Genomic DNA, 19,999 nt, shown 5'->3' on the forward strand with positions numbered 1-19,999 from the left:
GGAGCGCATGTGCGGACGCGGTGTTCGGCGGCGGAGCGGCGGGGGCAGCACCGGTAACGGAGGCAGGTAGGAGGCGCTGGGGGGACGGCTGTGCGGGGGGGCGCGGTGCCTCCCCCACACCGGTGCCGGCCTCGGTTTGTCTCCCCGCCTGCAGCGGGGCCGCCCGGGCGGGGTGGGGGAGTCCCCCCCTCAATGCAGTGGGGCAGTCCGGGTGGGTGGGGATTCCCCCCTCCCGTAGTGGGACCGCCTGTGCGGGGCAGGGGGGTTCCCCCCCTCCCTGCACTGGTAGAGCCCTGGTGTGTGCCTCCCCCCCGTTACTCTAGACGGTCCCACGTGGGCCCTGGGGGTGCCCTTCCTCCCTCCCTACCCGCTGTCAGTGCCCGTGGGCAGAGGCCTTAGTCCGTCTGTCCCCCGCTCCGGAGCTGGCTCCCACCCCTCGCAGGGTCCCGGCAAGGAGAGGTGGCCCTGGCATTGCCCCACGCTCCCTGGGACTGTGGCTCTGGCCGCCATGTCCCTGTCACACTTTCCCCTCACCTGACAGCACAACCCCGAACGGGCCCTCCATAGCCATGGAGCCTGAGTGGGAGCCCACGAAATGCTGCCTGTGCCCCTGCCCGGCCGCCCCTCTCTCTCTCAGGGCTGTTAGGCCTCTCCTTAGCCTGGGGAGACCCTGAGGATGGGGCGTTGGGGGTGACACCACCGCTTGGGCTTGTCCTCTGGGTGGCCGAAGGAATGGCGTCCCTATCTCTGGCCTCACCTCGCAGGGATCGCCTGGCTCCCTGCATCCCTTCTGTGCACATGGGACATCAGCTGCTTTAGTCGGTGACCTAGCGCTGTGTTTTTCAGGCCTAAATGCCACCGAGATCTCTGGTGGCCTTGGCAGCTGGGCTTCCTGCAGCCAGGTTAGCTGTGTGTGGCCTTGTGACTGAAGCTGGGGCACTGGGGGGAGACACTGTGGCTTTGAAGGGTTTGCACAGTTTCCCTAGTGAGAAGATGGAGATGTGAAGCAGAAAATCCTGATTGCTGCACTTGGGCAGAGTGATAAAAAGTGCTTCTCACCTTGTGCTTCCTAATAAGTCTTAACAAGAACAGGCAGTACCTGTGCAGTAATCCCCCCTTCTAGCTTCTGTGATTCCACTTCTGGGGCTTGTTTTCAATCAAGGTTTCATATTTACTTCTAAATTTATAATCTGAGGCCAGAGTTACCTGGCAATGGTTCCCGTACCAGTGCTGTGAAGTCCACTACAGGATTAGATCTTATATTGACAGTAATATCACAGGGAACCTGTTTTTAGTACATCTAACACAGTTTCCTTACACTGTAAAACTATGAATTGTTTAGAAAAGGGATGCCATGTGCTGTTAAATGCCTTACCAAGTTCCAAGACTATGAGATCTACCCAGTCACATCTATTAATGAACCTCATAGTCTCATTAGGAGATGAGATCTGATTTAACGAGATTGCTCTGCTGGAACACAGCTCCACAGAAACTACCAGCTGGTTCAAGATGTTAATTATCATCTGTGTGGCAGTTCTGTTTACATGTATGAACTCTGCAGGAGTGAGGACAGCACCTGATGGAAGCACATGATTGCCTGTAATAAGAAGGGTGTTACCAAACCTCTCATGATACCGAGAGGCATCTGTGATTGCTGAATTGGTAAACAGTATTGGGAAATGCCCTCATAGCCTCTTCCAAGTGGCAACTTTCCTTGCCTGACCCAGGTGCTATCAGGTTTTCAAAGGCTTCATTGCTTTACTCTTCAGATACCAGGCTGCGGGGAGGCTGCTGTTGGGGATTTCATTAATATTTCACATAGGACTGTGTTTGGCGTTCCCTCGAAACTCTCTGTTAGCAAGGGGATTATCTGAGGAAATGTGGCGTTAGGATTTCAGCAGTAGTACAGTGGAGAAATTGAGAGTCTTGGAGATGTAGCTGTTTCTAAGAGGGTGCATGGGATCAAAGTTTGGTCAGAGGAGCCTAAATTTTGTGGAGTGGTGTCTAGACAGGAGCTTTCCTGGGACAGCAATAGCATTTTCAGACTCTTTTTGGTTTAAGTGGAGGCTCTTTCAGTATAGTTAAGTTACTGAAATAGCTCTGTGGAAGGATTTTCCTTCTTACTGAGTAGAGTCCTGCCAGAATCTAAGTAGCTCGATGGGGTGAGGACCCACTGAGGGGTCTGTGCTTTGGAGGCTTCCTGGGGTACCATGTGCAGGGTGGGAAGGAGAGCGCAGAACCTGGTCTGCACTCACAAAACAGACTTGTCACCAATCAATAAGCCTGACCAGATGAAGACAGCCATGACTGTCTCCTCTGGCTGAGAATGTCACTTACAGGGTCCGGGAGGAACTGGCATGCCCAGCACCGAGCACTGTGCTGCGATGGGTCACAGGGCAGCAGCTCTTTCATGGGCGCAGCTCCAGCCTGGCTTCCCTGTGGATGAGGCTGGACCACCAGCAGCCCAGTCCTGTCTGGCCGTGACAAATGTCTAGAAATAGAGTCCTCTTTTGGGTGGCTTATCCAGCTGGTGGATTTATTGTGTAGTGGATGCAGAGACACCGAGCTGATATATTTGACCCTCTGCTTTAGCTAGTAAGCCACCCAAAATCCAGAATACGCAGCAGAGGCAGCGTAGTGACGGCTGGAGCAGGCAGAGACATATCCTGAAGTATTATTTGGGATATTCCAGCCTGCATTACCCATGTTGTGGAGAATGAACAGGAGAGTCATCCTGTTACTGTGGTCAGGTCTGCAGATGACTATTTCAGGTTCCTGAGTGGCAGCTTCAGCATGTAGGAATCAGCTGGCCCTGTTTAAAAGACTGTCTTGGGCCAAGATTCACATATATGGCTCTGCTGCCAACTCAGTACAACCCACCTTCTGCTGTGGAAGGCTGGAGCTCAGTCTTGGTGTAAGGCCAGAGGGTTGCCGAATTGCCATGGGACACGATGACTCGTGAATCCAGCTGTGAGCTGGCTGGGAAGTTAGAGCAGATGTGTGAACCCCAAACTGCGGTGTGTTTCCAGCCACCGTATGCCAGCACTCTCAAACAAAAGTAATGCTTTCCTGGTAGCCAATATTCAAACATCCTTCTCAAGAAGATAAGATCTGCAAACGTCACTGGCAGGAGCGACGCCAGATGTCAGATGCGGAGGCGGATGTTTCTGAAATAAAGGCTGGTTGCTTTCTAGTTTATGAGCTTGTTGCTTTATGACTGTGCGTTAGAAGTTCAGCGTGAATGAATGATAGCTATTCCCTCCTGCAGCTCCTTTTCGCATTACTACTTAGAGCCTCATGTTGAAAAGTTCTGACAAATTCCATGAGTAATTCTCCATCCCAAGGAAAAGGTTATGAAAATACCAGTGTGGCAAGCTTAAATAACACAGTCCTTTGCATGTAGAAGCAAAATCTACTTTTGACGGACAACTGTGATTTGTTTCTTTTCATCTGCACATTTGCAGATGGGGAGGGAAAAATATATATATAAAGTGACCTAACAACTATCCCAGCAAAGTGAAATCACTTACAAATGTCTGCTGGCTGTGGAGGTTGCACATCTGTGAGGGAGTGACGAGGGAGAAGGAGGAGAGGACGTGGAACTTCACCTCTTTAAACAGCGCCGTAGCATATAAATGACAAAATGAGGTGTCTCTGAAACTTCAGCAGCTGTGGTTTGTGCAACATGTGCTTAGTGAAGCATCGTTTGGATGGGTACTCATGTAAAGTGCAGCGCTAAGGACCGAGCCTAGAGCAGGCTTTGCTTTCAAGCAGGCTTTGGGTAGCAAAGCCAAGTCCAGATTAAGACTTGCCCCAGCGGGTCTGGCCGTTGGTCTGTCTCACCCTGTATTGCCCACGGCGGCAGCAGGAGATGCTGCCTCAGTCCCTTGATCGCTTGAGTTGCCCTTCTTTGATCTCCCTCATCTCTGTCTCAGGGAGTCTCTAGTGAGGTTAGATGTGCACGCAGTGGTCAAGGTCTGGATACACTGAGGTTCCATATGGTGCAAAATGATGCTGTCTGCTTGTTCTCCATCCCGTTCACGAGGGTGCCCAGCACTCTGGTGGCTTCATCTGCCCTTGAGCCAGTCCTTTGCAGAAGGCTCGTGGTGAGAGACAGAGGACTCATCGGTGGGTCAGTTCCCTTAGCTCTCCCTTCTTAACTTTTATCTTTACACATCACCAATTTTCGGTTCCTTTTCAATTCCTGACTGTACAAAATGCAATTTCCCCTAGAGGCTTGTCTGTCTTTAATTATACCTAGAAAAGTTCATTGTCTGGCTGAATTCCCTTCCGAGCCGCATCTTCCTTTTATCTGGCTGTGGGTTTTGGCATGGCGGGGATGCAGAGTGGTGGCTCAGCCCCACGAGGGCTCTGCAGTTGGATCCAGTTGAGGTCTAGCGCTTTGGCTGGGAGTGGGGCTGCTGTGCAGTTTCAATCTAGTGATGTAATTGATCGGAACAAATGCTGTTGCTGCTACTTCTGAACTAGTTATGAGGAATTCCTTGGGCTAGGCAGAGCGGATGGTTATTTTTGCTTTTCTAATCTTGCCTAGAAGTGGTCAGACTCATGGCTTCTGGGAAATGCTGAATGGGGCTGGAGTTTCATCAGGTTTCATACCCAGCTGTTTATTCTTCCCCTTGATCTTCTGTTTGGACTTCCTGCAGCTGATGTTGCAAGCCTGAGAAGGCTGGCTTGGTGCGTAGTTTCCCGTTTCTGATGTGCTCATTCTTACCCTGCGTTGTGAAGTTGTGCCCACAACGTGTCTGGGTTGGGTGAGTGTGGACCCTGGAGGGCTGAAACGGGAGTGACTTCCAGCCCTCTATCTTCTTGCTTGTGACAGTGTTAAGATAGCGACACTGTTGTCACCCATCACACGTACACTGTGAACAGGGCTTATTAGGATGGCACGGGCTGGAGAAGCTGACTTACACTGATTTAAGAACCCTTAACATCTTACCAGATACACAAGTGCCTCTGAAGAGGTGCCTTGTGTTTTGCCTTTGGTCTGTAGCAACTTGAGTCTGAGAGGAGACTCGGTCTGAAAAGCACAAGAGTACAGATGGTCCCATCTCCTGTCCCTGCTGGTGTGAGGGGTCCTCCCCTCACACCTCAGCCCCTTGTGAACATGCAATGACTTGTTCTGATATAGGGCTGCTGTTTCCACTTGTTTTATTTCCATATATATCGCTCTCCAGCCAAAGCATCTTTATTTCAGACACCGATCCTAAAATTCAGGCCACCCCAAGACAAGCCAGACAGCTGCTAAGTGACTCTTGGTTGCCTTTATCGCATGATGGCAGCGTGTCTGCTGCATGCCATCATGTTCTGGTTGTGTCCCTTCATGCCACGAAGCAGCAACACTGCTTGCCATAAATAACTCCTGTCTGAGCCAGCCCAGGTGCAGTCAGCTGTGACTGCCTGGGGAAAGCAGCGTGCGCCTGTGAGATCACATCGCAGCTGTTGTCACTTTTATTTGGCTAAAAATTTACACTGGTACCTAAAAATGTTGGTGACTAAGTGTGTTTTCTGAAGGTTGCTTTGTTGTTTGCAGCTATCGAGCTTGATTCCTCCTGGAACCTTGCCTTTAAAGAGCTGCAAAGAGCTAATCTGCTACTTGCTGGATAACAACATTAGAGGGTAAAGGACAGGGCAGCCTGCTCATGAAACAGTTGTACCTCCAGGAGCCAGCAGCCTGGCCTCAGCTTAATGGAGCAGCTTTAGTGCAGCAGACAGCTTTTAGTCTCTTAAATCCCCTCCAATCCACTTTTGAACAGCTCCTCAAAGCAATATGAATTCTGATCTCTGCTGGCAAAGATCTGCCAATTAATTTGATTCAACTTCAGTTAATTTAAGAAATTGAATCTGTTTTTTTGTTTTATTATTTTTTTTTCTCTCCTGCAGAAGCAACAATGGATTGGCCCCAACAAAGATGTAGCAGGTGTTGGGAGAAGACATTCCATCTGAAATGGAGGTGATTGAGGGAGCTGAACACTGACTGCACCAACATGGGGTTGCGACTGTTGGCTTGTCTTTTTCATTTGCCCACTGCAGTGATCTACGGGTCCCTCTCGCTGTTTGTTTCCATTTTGCACAACGTATTCCTCCTGTACTATGTGGACACCTTTGTCTCCGTTTACAAGATTGATAAGCTGTCCTTTTGGATAGGAGAGGTTAGTCTTTTTCATAGGCTTCTGACCTCTTAAGTAAGAAATTCTGAAACCAAGATCACTCCTTGCTAGAAGTGTGAGGAGCGTTAGTTGTAATAGCAGTGTTTGCTTTTGGAAAGGCAGCGAGGGAGCCTTCCGAGGGCTAGCTTGGGCTTTTCCATTTTCCCCACTTATATAAACAGAGGACAAGCTGGGATAGAAACTGCAGAGACTTTGTTCTTAAGGCTGCCTTTCCTCTGGGGACGTCAGGGTGTTTCACAAGCAGGGAAAACCACTGGCCTCGCTGTGTTAATCTGGCAGTTGCCCCAGACAGGGGAGTTGTACAGTGGTGATGGGGCAGGGAAGGTGCACTGGGACGGTTCCTGCTGGTGTTCTCCATGCCAGCTCAGCGCTGTTTGCTTCAGTAACAGAACTGAGTCTGCGGGAGCTGTCCTGTGGTTTGTTTCACTGTCCTGTTTTCTTTCCTAGACAGTGTTTCTGATCTGGAACAGCCTTAATGACCCTCTATTTGGCTGGCTGAGTGACCGGGTGTTCCTTAGCACACAGCAGTAAGTAAAGCTCCACTTTCAGCAGAGGCTGGGAAGTTGTTTAGTCTCTGGGGGAGATGATGTGAAATTGGCAGCTTTAAAATGATGGTGTGGGAATGGTTTCTGGGGCACGGGACTCTTAAATACCTCCTTTTTCTGGCATCTTTTGAAGTTCAGTGCTCTTTGCATGTTATTTCAGTACCTGGCTGTGTAGAGGAAGTCACACACCTATCAGGTAGATGTGACTCTAACCCTTAACAATCACAAGTGGTACAGAACCTAAAATATGGGCATCTAAAATCTCAAGCCCTTGCTATATGAGCAAGCCTCTTAGTGGGGTGTTGGAGAGTGTCTGTACATGGTTTGGGAGACACAAGGGGGGAAAAAGACAATTATTTCTACCTGGAATGCCTCAGACCAGTTGTTCCCAAACTCCCTTGATCATGGATCACTGATGGCCATTAGCATTTCTCATGTATTTGTGTCAAGCTTTTAATAAAAATCATGGTGTGGCTTCCTGCAGCTAGTAAAAACTAGTGCTCAGTGAAATCATTTACATTGTGCAAAGTGCAGACACGGAGAGACTTGCTCTGGATAAGAAAATTTCTCCCTTTCCTTCATGCTTTTTGGCCTTCTTAAACCCATATTTCCAGTGTATTCACATATTAGCTGAGAAGGTATCATCTGATGCAGGTGCTTGTGGCACGAGCAAAAGCTGTATTTGTGTCTAGGCTGCTTACACGACTTCCTTGGAGAGGGAAAATACATGGTCATGCAGGATTTTGTCCAGGTGTCTAAAGTTTTTTTTTTGTCTTCTCTTGCAGGCCAGGAGCAGAGATTTCCTCCCCAGAAGTAGTTCTGAAGAGGCTCAGAGCGCTAAGCCACAATGGCCCCCTCTTTGCCATCTCTTTCCTGGCTTTCTGGGTTGCCTGGGCTCATCCTGGTTTGCAGTTCCTTCTTTGCCTTTGCATGTATGACAGCTTCCTCACCATGGTCGACCTCCATCACAACGCCTTGCTCGCAGACCTGGCTGTTTCAGCAAAAGACAGGACTAGCCTCAACTTCTACTGCTCCCTCTTCAGTGCCATAGGCTCCCTTTCTGTCTTCATGTCCTACGCGGTGTGGAACAAAGAGGACTTGTTTTCCTTTCGCATATTTTGCGTTGTGCTGGCCCTCTGCTCCATCGCTGGTTTTACCCTGTCCACGCAGCTGCTCCGCCAGCGGTTTGAGGCTGATGGGAAAGCGAAATGGGACCAGGAATCAACCCTGAAAGAGTAAGTGTCACCAACTCTGCAGCAGGGACAAAGGCCTGGCATATATCTGTAGAGTCCTGTTATGCACTGCAGCAAACTGAATGGGTAGGAACATCCAGGATGAGGCAAATTTCTGTTAATCATCTGTGGTTCTTGTCTGTTGATACAGTTTTCAGAATCACCTGTCACACTGGCTCCTAAGACCCTCTGAAAATAGGACAAAACTGTCTCGTGACACCCCTGGCCCAAACTGGAGGCAGAGCCCTGACCTGCTGTATGGCCCATCCAGTGTTTGGAACATGAAATGAGTTAATATCTAGAGCACCCAGTGAGGCCTGTGAGTGGCAAAATGTCAGAAGCAACTTATCATGAACACGTTCCTGCTTCAGCATGAGACCACCTTGCTTTCACTGCCTGATAGTGGCTGAGCTGTTGGTAGGCCATGACGCAGCTGGTTTTTCCCATTCAGCTCCCTTGCTTTTCTTTGGGCTGCCTCACTTGTCTCTTGTTATGAGCCGCCAGCATTATGCTGTACTAACGCAGCAGATCCTGATGAGATCTGCTGGGTGAGCTAACCGCAGGGATCTGGAAGAGGAGCATATGCATAGTGGAATGGCTAATAAGAGGAGAATGCTTTTATGGGCAGAAATCTGAATTTTGGGTTCAGAAGACAAATGTTCTTTGGGAGACCGGTTGCCTGTGGTTCTTGCTAGCAATAAACAAATGTTGTTGTAGACTGTACTGTTTTCATTTGATCCAAGGAGAGGGAAGGTTGGGATCGGAGCTGAGGAGAGACAGCTCTGCATCAATACAGAGAGAGCTGGAGGCTCTTCCCTGCTTGGTGTGAGGGATTAATAGTTGCTTTTTTTTTTTCCTCCTCTCCCTTTAGGCTGTACATTGAGAAACTCTCCGTCCCCCAGGAGAAGAGAATCACCCTGGCAGAGTATCTCCAGCAGCTCTCCCGGCATCGCAACTTCCTCTGGTTTGTCTGCATGAACCTTGTCCAGGTAGGCGCAGCATCGACATGTTGTGATTCAGAGGATGGAGTGCTGGCTCTGGCTCTTTGAGATGGTGATTCAGCAGTATGTCAGTTCCCCAGGAAAGGGCAGAGGTGTTTCCAGCACCCACTCGCTCTTGGAACCTCCTGCACATGCTGGCTGATTCAGCAGCTGGGAGCCACTCTCCCTGCTTGTGACCTGAGGATACTCCCTGAGCAAGCTGTGGGGTGCTCCTGCCTTTCTCTGCAGCGTTGGCTGGATTACGGGGGCTGGCTGAGCTCTGTGCAGCCCCATCTGGGGTGCAGAAGCACAAGGCCTGGCTCGTGATGGGGATGAGTTCAGGAGTGCTGTTTGCTGGCATGGCTGTCAGCACAGTCTCCTCCTTCTGCCTTCCTGAGGCTCACATCACTGTTCTCACTGTCCAGCTGGATCCATCTCCCAGCTGGCTTTGGCCATTTCTGTTCTTCATCCTCATCAGTGATGACTACCAAATGCCAGCAGCCTGCCCAGCTTTCCTCAGCTTTGTGTGCTGCAATCACAGCTCTGGTCTCCCTGGGGATCCCTCAGTTCCCTCAGGCAGCTCTCTTTGTGTTCAAGCCTCGCTGCTGCCTTATCCTTCTCCTGACAGCTGCCTCCTCCCTTCTGCTGTGCCACCGTCTCCCTCAAACCCCTGTGGTCAGCGCTGTGTGCTGAGCAGGCGCCCTGCGAGCAATGCCTCCGCAGCTGGGAAGTGGTGCTGACTCCAGGCATGCAGTGGGGCACGGCTGGTGGTGGTGCAGCTTTGCAGTCTCAGCCTGCAGTGTTGTAAACTCCACAGCCAAGCTCTTGCTCTGCTGAAGTACTCCAGGCCCATCCTGCACGGTCCCTTGGCACAGGGCTCCTAGGATAACAGAGCCCAGAGGGCTGTTAGCTGCTTCTGTTCTCTCTTACTGCTGTTCCTGCTGACCAGCTTGTCTGCATGCTGCCTTCACAGGTTTTTCACTGCCACTTTAACAGCAACTTCTTCCCTCTGTTCCTGGAGCACCTGCTGTCAGACCAGATCTCTGTCTCTACTGGATCATTCCTGCTTGGTGAGTCTCAGGTGGGACTGGAGGGAGCAGCCAGGTTAGGACCTGGCCAGAGTCTGGATTCACTCTTCCCAAACTCTGACTGGGGAGAGGTGTGCTCACACACAGGTCTCTGGGCTGTAAGATTTACACATGCACACACCCCACATGTTTCCCTGGGACCTCAGAGTCATCCTTCCTGGGCACAGAAGTAACCTGGAGCCTTTTCTGGTGCTGACGAGCCCCATGTGCTGGACTCTGTCCTAAATGCCATGGAGGTATTGCTCTGAGAGTTAGTGGCTGCAGATAGTGTCCCCAGGATGCAGCAGGGAACACAGCCCTGAGTCTAATCCCTTTCTCTCTGTGGCATATGAAGCATTTCCGGGCTGCCACAGACCTGTGGGCACTGGTCCTAGAGTTACCCTGGGAGGGTTCTGTGTGGGCCAGGTCTGGTCACGCTGCCCAGTCCCTCTCATTTCTGCTCCAGGGCTGAGTCCCAGCCCCTGTGTGACACTGGGCAAGTCTTTTCTACCTTTCTGCCCATGAGGCTGATGGAAGAAGGCCTCCCTCTGTAGGAAGAGCGTGTGCTGTGCCACAAAGCCACTGAGTAAATCTGCTGCAGCCTCCTGGGTGTGCGTGGGGGCTATTCTGTACTTCCTGTCCTATGCTGGCAATCGCCAGCCTTGTCCCCTCTCTCGATATCAGTCCTGGGGGCATGGTGGGTACTGAAACTCCCTCAAGCTATTTGTCCTTCTCTCTCTGCTCAGGTGTTTCTTACATTGCTCCCCATCTCAACAACCTCTACTTCCTGTCCCTCTGCCGTCGCTGCGGGGTTTATGCTGTGGTGCGAGGACTCTTCTTCCTGAAGCTGGCTCTCAGCGTTGTCATGCTCCTGGCAGGACCTGATCAGGTGTACCTGCTCTGCATCTTCATTGCCAGGTAGGCAGGCAGCACTCGCTTCCCCTGCACTCTGCCACCTGGGAAGGGAAATGACTTGTCTCTATTTTATGGAGAGGAGTGGGAGGCAGGGAACAGTAGCCAGGGCCACATAGGAGCCATGTGGCTGCCAGCTCTGACTGCACTCGAGCTTGAGACGGGTCACTGCAGAATCCACTGGCTGTGCCTGCAGCAGAGTGAGGGAGGCAGCGATGTTTGGGAAGAGAGAGACCTGGCAGGGCTGGTGGCAGCCTGCAGCAGCCTTTTCTAGCTGCTGAGCTGAGGTCCTCACCTCCTCTGCAGCCTGCCTGGGGCCACAGCCCTCACTATGTGCTGTGGCTGCCTGTTAGCCACTGGCCCTGCGTGTCCTGTCCCCAGGCCTGTCTGTGTGGCAGGTCGGGACTGATCCAAGGTGTCACGGCAGGGTACACAAGGCTTATTGCTAGCAGTGTTCCCCTCCCACAGCCAGGGCTTCTGAAATTCTTATTTTAAGTGTTGTGGAACCTTTCTCATCACTCTCGCCATTTTCTCTGACCTCTCACCTACTCCTGTCATTTTTTGATGCCCCATTCAGTGCTTTGCCTGTTGTTCTGCAGCAACCGGGTGTTCACAGAAGGGACCTGTAAGTTGCTCAACCTGGTGGTCACCGACTTGGTGGATGAGGATCTAGTCCTGAACCGTAGGAAGCAGGCAGCCTCAGCACTGCTCTTTGGGATGGTGGCTCTGGTCACCAAGCCAGGTCAGACCTTCGCCCCTCTGATCGGCACCTGGCTGCTCTGTGCGTACACAGGTAAGGGTGCTCCTGGGGAAAGCAGTGGGGCAGGAGAGGGCAGACCTGTGAGTTCAGTGTCCTTCTCTGCGTCCTGTGCCCTGGCTGGGTGCAGAGAGCTCTTCCAGTTGCTAAGATGTGCCTGGTCCATCCCCACTGTCCCCAGTCTCACAAACTCTTCTCTGTCACCAGGCTACGACATCTTCCAGCGCAACCCCTTGAGCAACATGGTGAGTGCCCAGCCAAAGCTGGAGTCTGCTGTAGCCTTGGAGCCAACTCTTCGCCAGGGCTGCTTTTACCTCCTTGTCTTTGTACCCATCATGTGTGCGCTGCTGCAGCTCCTCAGCTGGTCGCAATTCAGCTTGCACGGGAAGCGTCTGCAGATGGTGAAGGCTCAGCGCCAAAGCCTGATGCAAGGCCGAGCGCCAGAAGTCAAAACGATCTAGGGGTGCCTGAGCCCCCGGGGTGTTGCTGGTTCCAGGCTGGTGCAGGACAGCAGGCTAAGGGCAGGGATTGCTGGCTGAGACACCCCGATGTTTACGGTTCAACTGTGAAATGCTGTAATGCCAGTTTACTTGTTCCAGGAGGCGGTCACTGGGGAAGGCAGAGAAGTTCAGCGTGTGAGGGGCCTGGGATAGATTGCCTGGCCACAGGACCAAGGACATTTTGTCCTAGCCTATCGCAGGGAGTAGAGGGCTGTTCATCCCAGCAGGGAGGTACTGGGTTGCAGCATGTGCTGGAGACAGCCACATCCCTGGTGCAGTCCTCAGGCATGGCCCTGGGGAACTGCAGCCTCTCTGGCTGAGCAGGAGGGGACCACACAGGGAGTCCTTCCATGGTAGAGCCCTGCAGCTTTGGGGAGTGGAGTGGGAGGCTCCTGAGGGAGCAAGTGACTGAGGGGGTGATTGCAGGACAGCAGGAGCAGGGATGGGCAGATCCTGAAGGCCTTTCCCAGTAGCTGGTACAACCCCTCCCACATACAGTGCTGTGGTTCTTGGACCAAATCTGCTCTTGGGCATTTCTTGTTCCCAGGACAATATTCTGCCCAGCCAGGGCCTGCTGGCTGTGCTTGTTTTGTGCTGAGGCTCCCTCCGTGGCCTTGCAGAGGGAGTTGTTGCTGGGCTGGGAAAGGCGCTGGGCTTGAACTGGGTTCAGAGCCATGAGCCGGAACATCTCATCTGGCATCCTGTGCCTGTTTATTCCTTCTCTCGCCTCCACAGCCGCTTCCAGTCAGCGCTGTCACACTGCTCTGCCGTGAGCCCCCTCCCACCTTGGCTGGGGCTGTGGGGCTGAGATCAGGGACCCAACCCCTCACGGAGCCAATGGAAGTGCCTCCCTGCCCAGGGCCATCCCAGGTCCCTGGTGAGGCAGCCTGGCGCCTTCCCCTCTTGCAGAGGGAGAGCACAGCCTGGAGGAGACACCAGGTCTTGCTTTTGTGCCTTCGATTCCTCTTCAGAGCCTGTTTGACACAGTGCTGGGCAGTCACAGGGGTGAGATTTTACCTCTGTGGGCAGAGATGGGCACCTCAGCTCCTCTCTGCTTGAAACAGTACCCCAGAGTTTGATTGTCTCATCTGGCTGCTGAGCTGTGGACCCAAGGTGGAGAGCAGGTCTCCCTGGTTCTGGCTGGGAGGAGATGGGGCAGGTAGTCACCAAAGGGATCCCTGAGGTGGGGGAGTGTCTCCTCAATCCCTGTAGCATGTCTGTAGGCAGGCAGAAGAGATGTGCCAAAGCAGAGCTCCGCCTTGCGCATCCCTGCAAGAGGAGGGGGTGTGCAGGCAGCTTTTGGAGGCTGCTAAATGCTTGGGGATGTGCTGTTCTCTGTTTGTTTAGTGCCAGGTTCCTTCTGGGGTCTCAGCCCACAAACCTGCCATCTTGCCTCAGGACTCGGCTGCCTTCTGTCTTGGACCAGGACGCTCCTGCCGCGAGGCTTCTGTAGCTCTTGCTGGTTCAATCGTGTCGTTTGTGCGACTTCTAATGAAGTTTGAGAGTGAATCTTCATTTCATAAATTAAAGATAATCTTTTCTGTACAGCTCGGTGATTTTTCTGGCAGGTGGGTCTAACCTGGCTGGGTTCATGGAGTGCTGCAGGGGCACAGCTGTGGTTCTGTGGGAGGGAAGGGGACTGCTGCTCTCCAGCACAACTGTGTGCTGGGGCTCGCCCCTCTTTCTGCAGGGGGCTGGTGGGTTATCTGCCTTCTGGGGGCAGGCGAGTCACTTACCCCTGCTGCTCTGGAGAGCCTCATGGACTGGACTGTCCTGTTCCTTCACCAGCTGCTTCTGGGGACGGTTGCTGGCCTGGGCACTGTGCCACCTTCCCATGTTCCCTAGCCTGCCCTGGGAGCAAAGCTTGCCGTGTTTTAGTTCTCAGCAAGTGCCTGGGCTGGCACCAGCTCTTCTCACAGCGACAGTGGCATTGCTCCCAGCCACTTGGCTCAGCCAGGGCTGCCCTCGCTGCCTGCACCAGCCCTCTGTCACAGCTCCTCTACACCTCTGCTGCCCTTGACCTGTCTGCAGTGAGAAACAATATATAATGGTTGCTGAGAAGAGCAGCCTTGGACACCATCAGTGCAAACCACAGCTGCAGCCCAGGATTCTTCTCCCTCAGCTCAAAAGCCTGATCAGGAATGCAATCCTGGACCAGAGATGATGTCTACTTGCAGAGACTGGCCAGCAACAATTCTGCACAGGCAAGAGAAGCAAATGGGGGAAGATGAGGCCAGGAGGCTTGAGGGTTGTATATGAATGACTTTATTTAAGTATGCTGGGCACCACCAGGCAACATGATTTGGACAGTTGAGGGAACAGGCAGATCAAACAAGTGCACCTTTCTGTCCGGTCACTGCAGGTTACAAAAGGGAGCACTGCTGCCTCTGCCAGGCTGGCAGAGGGGCTGGGAGGGGGAGGAGGAGATCACTGGCACTGCCTGTTGCATGTGGTCACTGAGGGGGTCTGCTGCTTCCTCTGCACGCTGCAGCAAATCAGCGAGCATGCAGCTGATTTTCCAGAAGGCTGAGCATTGATGGCTCTTTTCTATCTGACAGGTTCTTGCATTAAAAAAAAAACAACCCAGTCTGCTCTGGGGGCAGGTGAACAAGCAGCCTGGCCTCAGCTGGGAAGAGACCACCGTACCTGCCTGCTTACAGCCTCTCTGAGCCCCGTGGTGAGCCTTGAGAAGGTGGTTCCCGCAGGGGCAGCAAACCACGTGCTGCTGCTTACATTCATCTCAGCTGGGGCAACCTACCAGCTTTTCCCAGGCCTTGGCAGCAGGCTGGCAGCAGGGCTGTTGCAGCCCTCCAGCTCCCATCCCATCTCTGCGCTTGAGAGTGACCCCAAGGTGATGCGTGGCAATGAACAGAAAGGAGGGAAACAGGGAGGAACTGCCACCAACTCCAGCTCCGCTGCTACTGCAGAAAATCCACACTGGAAAAAGAGCACCAAATAATATGTAAGAAAAACCTAAACGGACACCAGTGACACAGCCCAGCGCAAGCAGGTCTGTAGGCCTGCCCAGGGCTGTAAAAGCACTGGAAGCCAAGCAGTCACGAGGTGAGCAGAAAGGCATACACCGTACAGCAGAACACTGCCCTCACCACAGCTGCTCACAAACCTGCTGCTCACACCAACATCCTGGTACAGTTTATTGTCCTCTCATTTAGTGCATTCATAGAGAAGGGCGAGACTCCCTAAAGAGCAGTTAGGGGGTGGTGTCGCAGGGCTGGCTGGCCATTTTGCTTAGCACGTGTGCTGTAAACAGTGTTAACATCGAACAACAGACAACTGGGTAACAGGTGTTCAAAGAAGACCCAAAGCATAATTCCCAGGTGCTGCGGTCAGTATTTGAGATATCCTCAGACACGTCAATAGAGTAAAACAATTCTTACATTACAGTGCACCTCTCCAATTATGAAGTTGCCCCAGAACCAATAAAGTACACAAGAGTTATGCCTGGCTGCAAATACATGCTCCCTTTGCCCTGATGGGGCAGGAAGGAGGGAAACAGCCTCGACTCCTACAGAGAAAGAACGTGAGACCTCAGCACTGTAAATCTTGGCAGGTTGAGGGGGAACACACAAGTGCCTTCACCCCCATTCTGGGGCACTTGCTTCCAGAGGAGAAAAGGTATTTGAAACAAGGTACGAGAGAATAACTGCCTAGGACAATGATAGCTGATTAGATTTGCTTTGTTCTACTCCATGCAATACAAACTAAGTCCTATCACCAACTTCTCCAGCTGTGGTGCAGACCCACACGTCAGGCTAAGAAGTTACACACGCACACACGCACTCACGCACCAAAAACAGTGGGGGCAAAGGGGCTTAACCGTTGAGAATGTGTCTTCTCTTAATAAAAAATAAGTTAAACACAACTTCAAAAACCTACTAATGGTAAAGACACTGCTGAAGAAGAAAGTAGTGATGGGGCCTCAGCTATGTGTTTCCCAACAATGCAGGCATTGCGGTCGGGCTGACTGAAGCCTGTACAAGCAGTCGGCAGTGGTTGGCTCCCTTCTGGCTTGCTAGGCGTTTTCTAGAAGCTGTTCCCTTTATTTTTGCTTGCTTGGTTGCTTTATAGTGACAAATGTGATTGCAATACAGAAATTAAGGGACTGAAATGAAAAAGGAATGGGCCATTCTGGAGAAATTCAGACTGGTATTTTTTCCTTTCTATTTAAAAAAAAAAAAACAACAAAAATAATAAAAAAATACGAAGTTAGTAGTACTACTACAACCCTCCTGCTGCTGTCATCTTTGCTCAGTGACGTCGGGGCATGCTGGCGCACACACACACAGGCAGCTCTCAGACACTCGGACTCAGAAAAGCAAGTTTAGAACTGAAGGGTCTTCGGAGGAGACTGAGGACAGGTCCCAGGGCTAGAAGGCTTGTCGCTGGATGGCACGAGCTCCATCTTCTTCATATTCCTTTTTCGAAACCCACATTTTCTTAAAGCTGTCGAGTGAGGCCAGGATAGAGCCACTGGGGAGAGACAGGCATGTTATGGGTTAGAGGAAAGCATTGGGGGCACTCTCACATCTCTGCAGAGATGAGCAGTTTCTACTGCGCTACACTTCCACACTTCAGCAAGGTGCTGAGGCTCCCAGTTATCTGCAACAGAAACGCTCTCTGGACAGTCACTTCCCCCGCTTAGCCTCAAACATGCTGGCACTACGGCACCCGGCACCAGCTGCCCCCTCCCAAACAACCTGCTGATGCTGCTCCAAATACCTGCTCTCTTCACACACGATCTGGTCTCACTTTCTAGGATTATGGAGCAGAGTTTAGTTCTCCTGATCCACAGCAAAGACATACACAAGAGGGAGACTGTACCTAGAGCCTCTGCCCTAAGGAATGTACTGCCTATGAGCTTGTTCTACCTTAGACTGGACGTTAAGACTGGTAAGAAAGAAAATTAACAGGTCTTGCAGGAGCCTTAAGGACAGAAAAGGCTAAGGGGCTGGCAGGGCGGATGGAGTCAGCCCAGTAACCACGCTGAGCATCGCACAGCTGAATGATGAAGCCCTCCCGACACACAGCACCAGAAGGGACAACAGTGTGCGTGCCAACAGGCCGTGCCTCCCCAGCCTTCATCCCACAGCAAGATGTGTCACTGTGCAGTACGTACCCAATCCACGTGGAATACAACCTCTCCTGAGGAGCTGATATCTGAGAGAAAGAGAGAATCAGTCAGTACCTTCCCAAGCTCTGGTCTGCTCCTCCTCGCACGCTGCCCCCACATCACCACAGCTGACAGCCAACAACCAACAGGTATGATCTCTCTCACCAGAAAGACACCCATCAGCACCCCCCAAAACAGCCACTGTGGTCCAGGATCCTGGACAGAGCTCATGTCAGAGGAGCCATCTTCTCAGTGATGGAACCAAACAGGTTTTCATCACAACAGCAAATACTCTTGGGCTGTCTCAAGAAAGCCATTTCTGCTTTGAAGCAAATGGCAGCTGCACTCTCAGCATGGTTCTTTCAAGGGGGCAAAGGCCGCAGCACATCACACACAGTAAGTGATAAACACAAAAGAGATTGCTCCTACCCTTATTTTGACATCCTTCGGAGCTAGTTTCTTCACTTCACTCAACAGCCTATCACCAAAGCCTACGTAAGACAGAAAATGGGTAGTATGAGCCCCTCAGCAAAATCCCAAGTTCCATCTACTAACAATGTGGACACGTCCTACACAGTCCTATTCAAATATCCCACTCTGGATCTCACAGAGGGATCTGTGTGGAGAGGCGCAGAACACAGCCAGTGAGATAACAGGATTTTGTCTTCACTCAGGCCTCAAACACTGGCACAACGGGCTCTACCCACCCCTCAGCAGCAACTTGAGACGAGCAAACAGGATTTTTAGCTAGGACCACAGGTGGGCCATTTCCCTCCTCCTTCCCTGGGCATTCCTCCTGTCTATTTGTACAGGGGAGCAGGGTTTGAACGGGAAGACCAGGACCTATCTGGAGATGTCCCCCTGTGGGTAACAGGCTAACAGGTTCTGGCAGAAGATATCTTTACATTGATGGGGGCCAGCTGAGCCCTGAGGGACTCTCTCACACACCAGACCTAAAGGAACCTTAGGAGGTGCCAGAGCCTTTTAGGTACCTAGTCTCAAATATCCTGAACTACAGCAGCAGGAAGGAACGCAGCTATTCAGTCCTGACACAGGCAGAGTGATAGGAGGAAAACAATAAAAGCCTTTCAAGCCCAAGAATTGACGTACAAAAGGGCAGAGGTGTCTTGCATACCCAGAGGATTCAAAAAATCAGACAGTAACCCACCCTGAGAGAGCAGAGTTCCCACAGCCCTCACCCCACAGGACAAGTTGGGTGATCTAGCTTATCTTCCCAGTTTCACACAAGAAGGAAGTGAGAGCTCGGGTACGTCATAGCCTACAGAAAGAGGAGAGGCAGGAACCTTTGAAAAGCGTGGAGCCTCCAGACAGCACGATGTTGGAGAACAGCGTTCGCCTCAGGTCCATATCTGATTTTTGAATGGCAAAAACGAGCACCTCGTGGAGTCCTTCACATTCCTCCCCTATCAGGTCTGGCCGGAACAGGAGCTCTGGGGCTCGAAAACGGGCAGGGCCAATCTGCAAGGGGAGAAGTTAGCACAGAGGGGAAGAGAGAGCAGTGTGGCTCTGTTCACTGTCTACAGTTTGGACTTTACTTTCTTAGGTGAAACTTCAGGTAGCAAAGTTTCCTGGACATTCACACTGCGTCACTAGCTCCCAAGTGACGGCCAGTTTGGCCTACTGCTCCTAGAAAAGGCGCTATTTCCATTTTGCAGATGAAAGAGATTAAGAAACTTGCCCAGCCCCATACAGCAGGTCACAGCAGAAAAGGGAGCACCTCCTGGTGCTGGAGGTAAGACCTGTGTTTCCCTTCCTTCAACCATTCTATAGAGGGCTCAGTCTTCTGAGGAGTATTCTAACTCACTCTTCAAAGCAATTGTTTCTGCGCCTCTAGGCAGGACAAAAGACACATACAAAACCACTGCTGAATCTACAGTGAGCTGGTAACTACCCACACTCCCTTCCTGATCTGCGTAAAGATTTGCTAGATCAGAGCCTGCACTTTACCAGCTCAGAGTCCCCATGTACATGCTGCATCCTTACCCAGGACTTCCAGTAGAAGCTGTGAGGTTTCTAATAACATTTTCTTCCCCTAAAAATTCTAGTGCCCAGTCAGCAGCTGGGATGAGTCCTGGTCTTTTAAAATTATCCCCTCCCACCTAACACCACGTTAAATTTCCCATCACTAGGCAGAAGGCTATTCTGGAAACGCTGTGCTTCACATTAGGAATCCTCTGAGAGTGGTCCTTACAAACCTCAATAGTGCTTCCATCTGGCAGGTAGTACTGAGCCTTCTCGGTCTCCAGAGTCTCATCCTTCTGGGGATTTATTGGCAGGTAGCAGGCACGCTGGAGAGGAAACAGAGTCGGGGAGAGGGAGATGAGAAGGGTAAACCCAAATGCCTCTGATAAAATACTTTTCTCACTGACAATCAAAATCTGTGTAGCCCTTTGGGGAGACCAATTTCAACAATATTTTGTGCTGGGGAAAAGACCTTTTGGGTTCACATCAGGTAAAATACCTATTCATGCTACAGCTCTGTGTGATGATTAAAGACATCAAGGATGCTCACACCCTCTCTAGCTGCTGCTCACCTCTTGCTTCCAGCTCTCTCTTACTGCTTAGATGTTACCTCCCTCTAGTGCAGATGGGGTAACTACCCTGTGAGCGCTTCCAACCTACGGTAGGGCAAAGTAAAACACACCTGAAACACCTTTAGTGACATT

General features: G+C 51.6%; 2 protein-coding genes across 7 annotated transcripts in view; one reads left to right on the plus strand and one right to left on the minus strand.

The window, feature by feature from the left end:
* Positions 1–16,412, plus strand: MFSD13A (major facilitator superfamily domain containing 13A). 6 transcript variants are annotated; one of them, XR_011048134.1, is made up of 12 exons: positions 1–66; positions 5,902–6,170; positions 6,636–6,715; positions 7,519–7,968; positions 8,837–8,954; positions 9,919–10,015; positions 10,759–10,930; positions 11,524–11,717; positions 11,889–11,926; positions 13,529–13,749; positions 13,970–14,385; positions 14,740–16,412. XR_011048134.1 is itself a non-coding variant. In XM_068400103.1 (10 exons), the coding sequence occupies exons 2-10, from the start codon at positions 6,006–6,008 to the stop codon at positions 13,757–13,759; spliced, it is 1,545 nt and encodes a 514-aa protein (XP_068256204.1). In that variant the 5' UTR covers positions 1–66; positions 5,902–6,005; the 3' UTR covers positions 13,760–13,886. The 6 variants fall into 6 exon arrangements, 2 of the variants coding, with proteins under 2 accessions (XP_068256204.1, XP_068256206.1); XR_011048136.1 differs by having other exon boundaries at positions 9,967–10,015; XR_011048137.1 differs by having other exon boundaries at positions 5,902–5,971.
* Positions 14,429–19,999, minus strand: part of ACTR1A (actin related protein 1A) — a 17,683-nt gene continuing 12,112 nt past the window's right edge. Inside the window, exons 7-11 of the mRNA XM_068400106.1 lie at positions 19,529–19,621; positions 18,617–18,791; positions 17,742–17,803; positions 17,319–17,359; positions 14,429–16,672 (exon numbers count right to left, since the gene is read on the minus strand). Of these exons, the coding sequence (XP_068256207.1) occupies positions 16,570–16,672; positions 17,319–17,359; positions 17,742–17,803; positions 18,617–18,791; positions 19,529–19,621 (474 nt within the window). The 3' untranslated portion in view covers positions 14,429–16,569. The remainder of the gene's footprint in view (positions 16,673–17,318; positions 17,360–17,741; positions 17,804–18,616; positions 18,792–19,528; positions 19,622–19,999) is intronic.

The sequence above is a fragment of the Nyctibius grandis genome, chromosome 4, assembly GCF_013368605.1.
Source record: "Nyctibius grandis isolate bNycGra1 chromosome 4, bNycGra1.pri, whole genome shotgun sequence".
Lineage (NCBI taxonomy): Eukaryota > Metazoa > Chordata > Aves > Nyctibiiformes > Nyctibiidae > Nyctibius > Nyctibius grandis.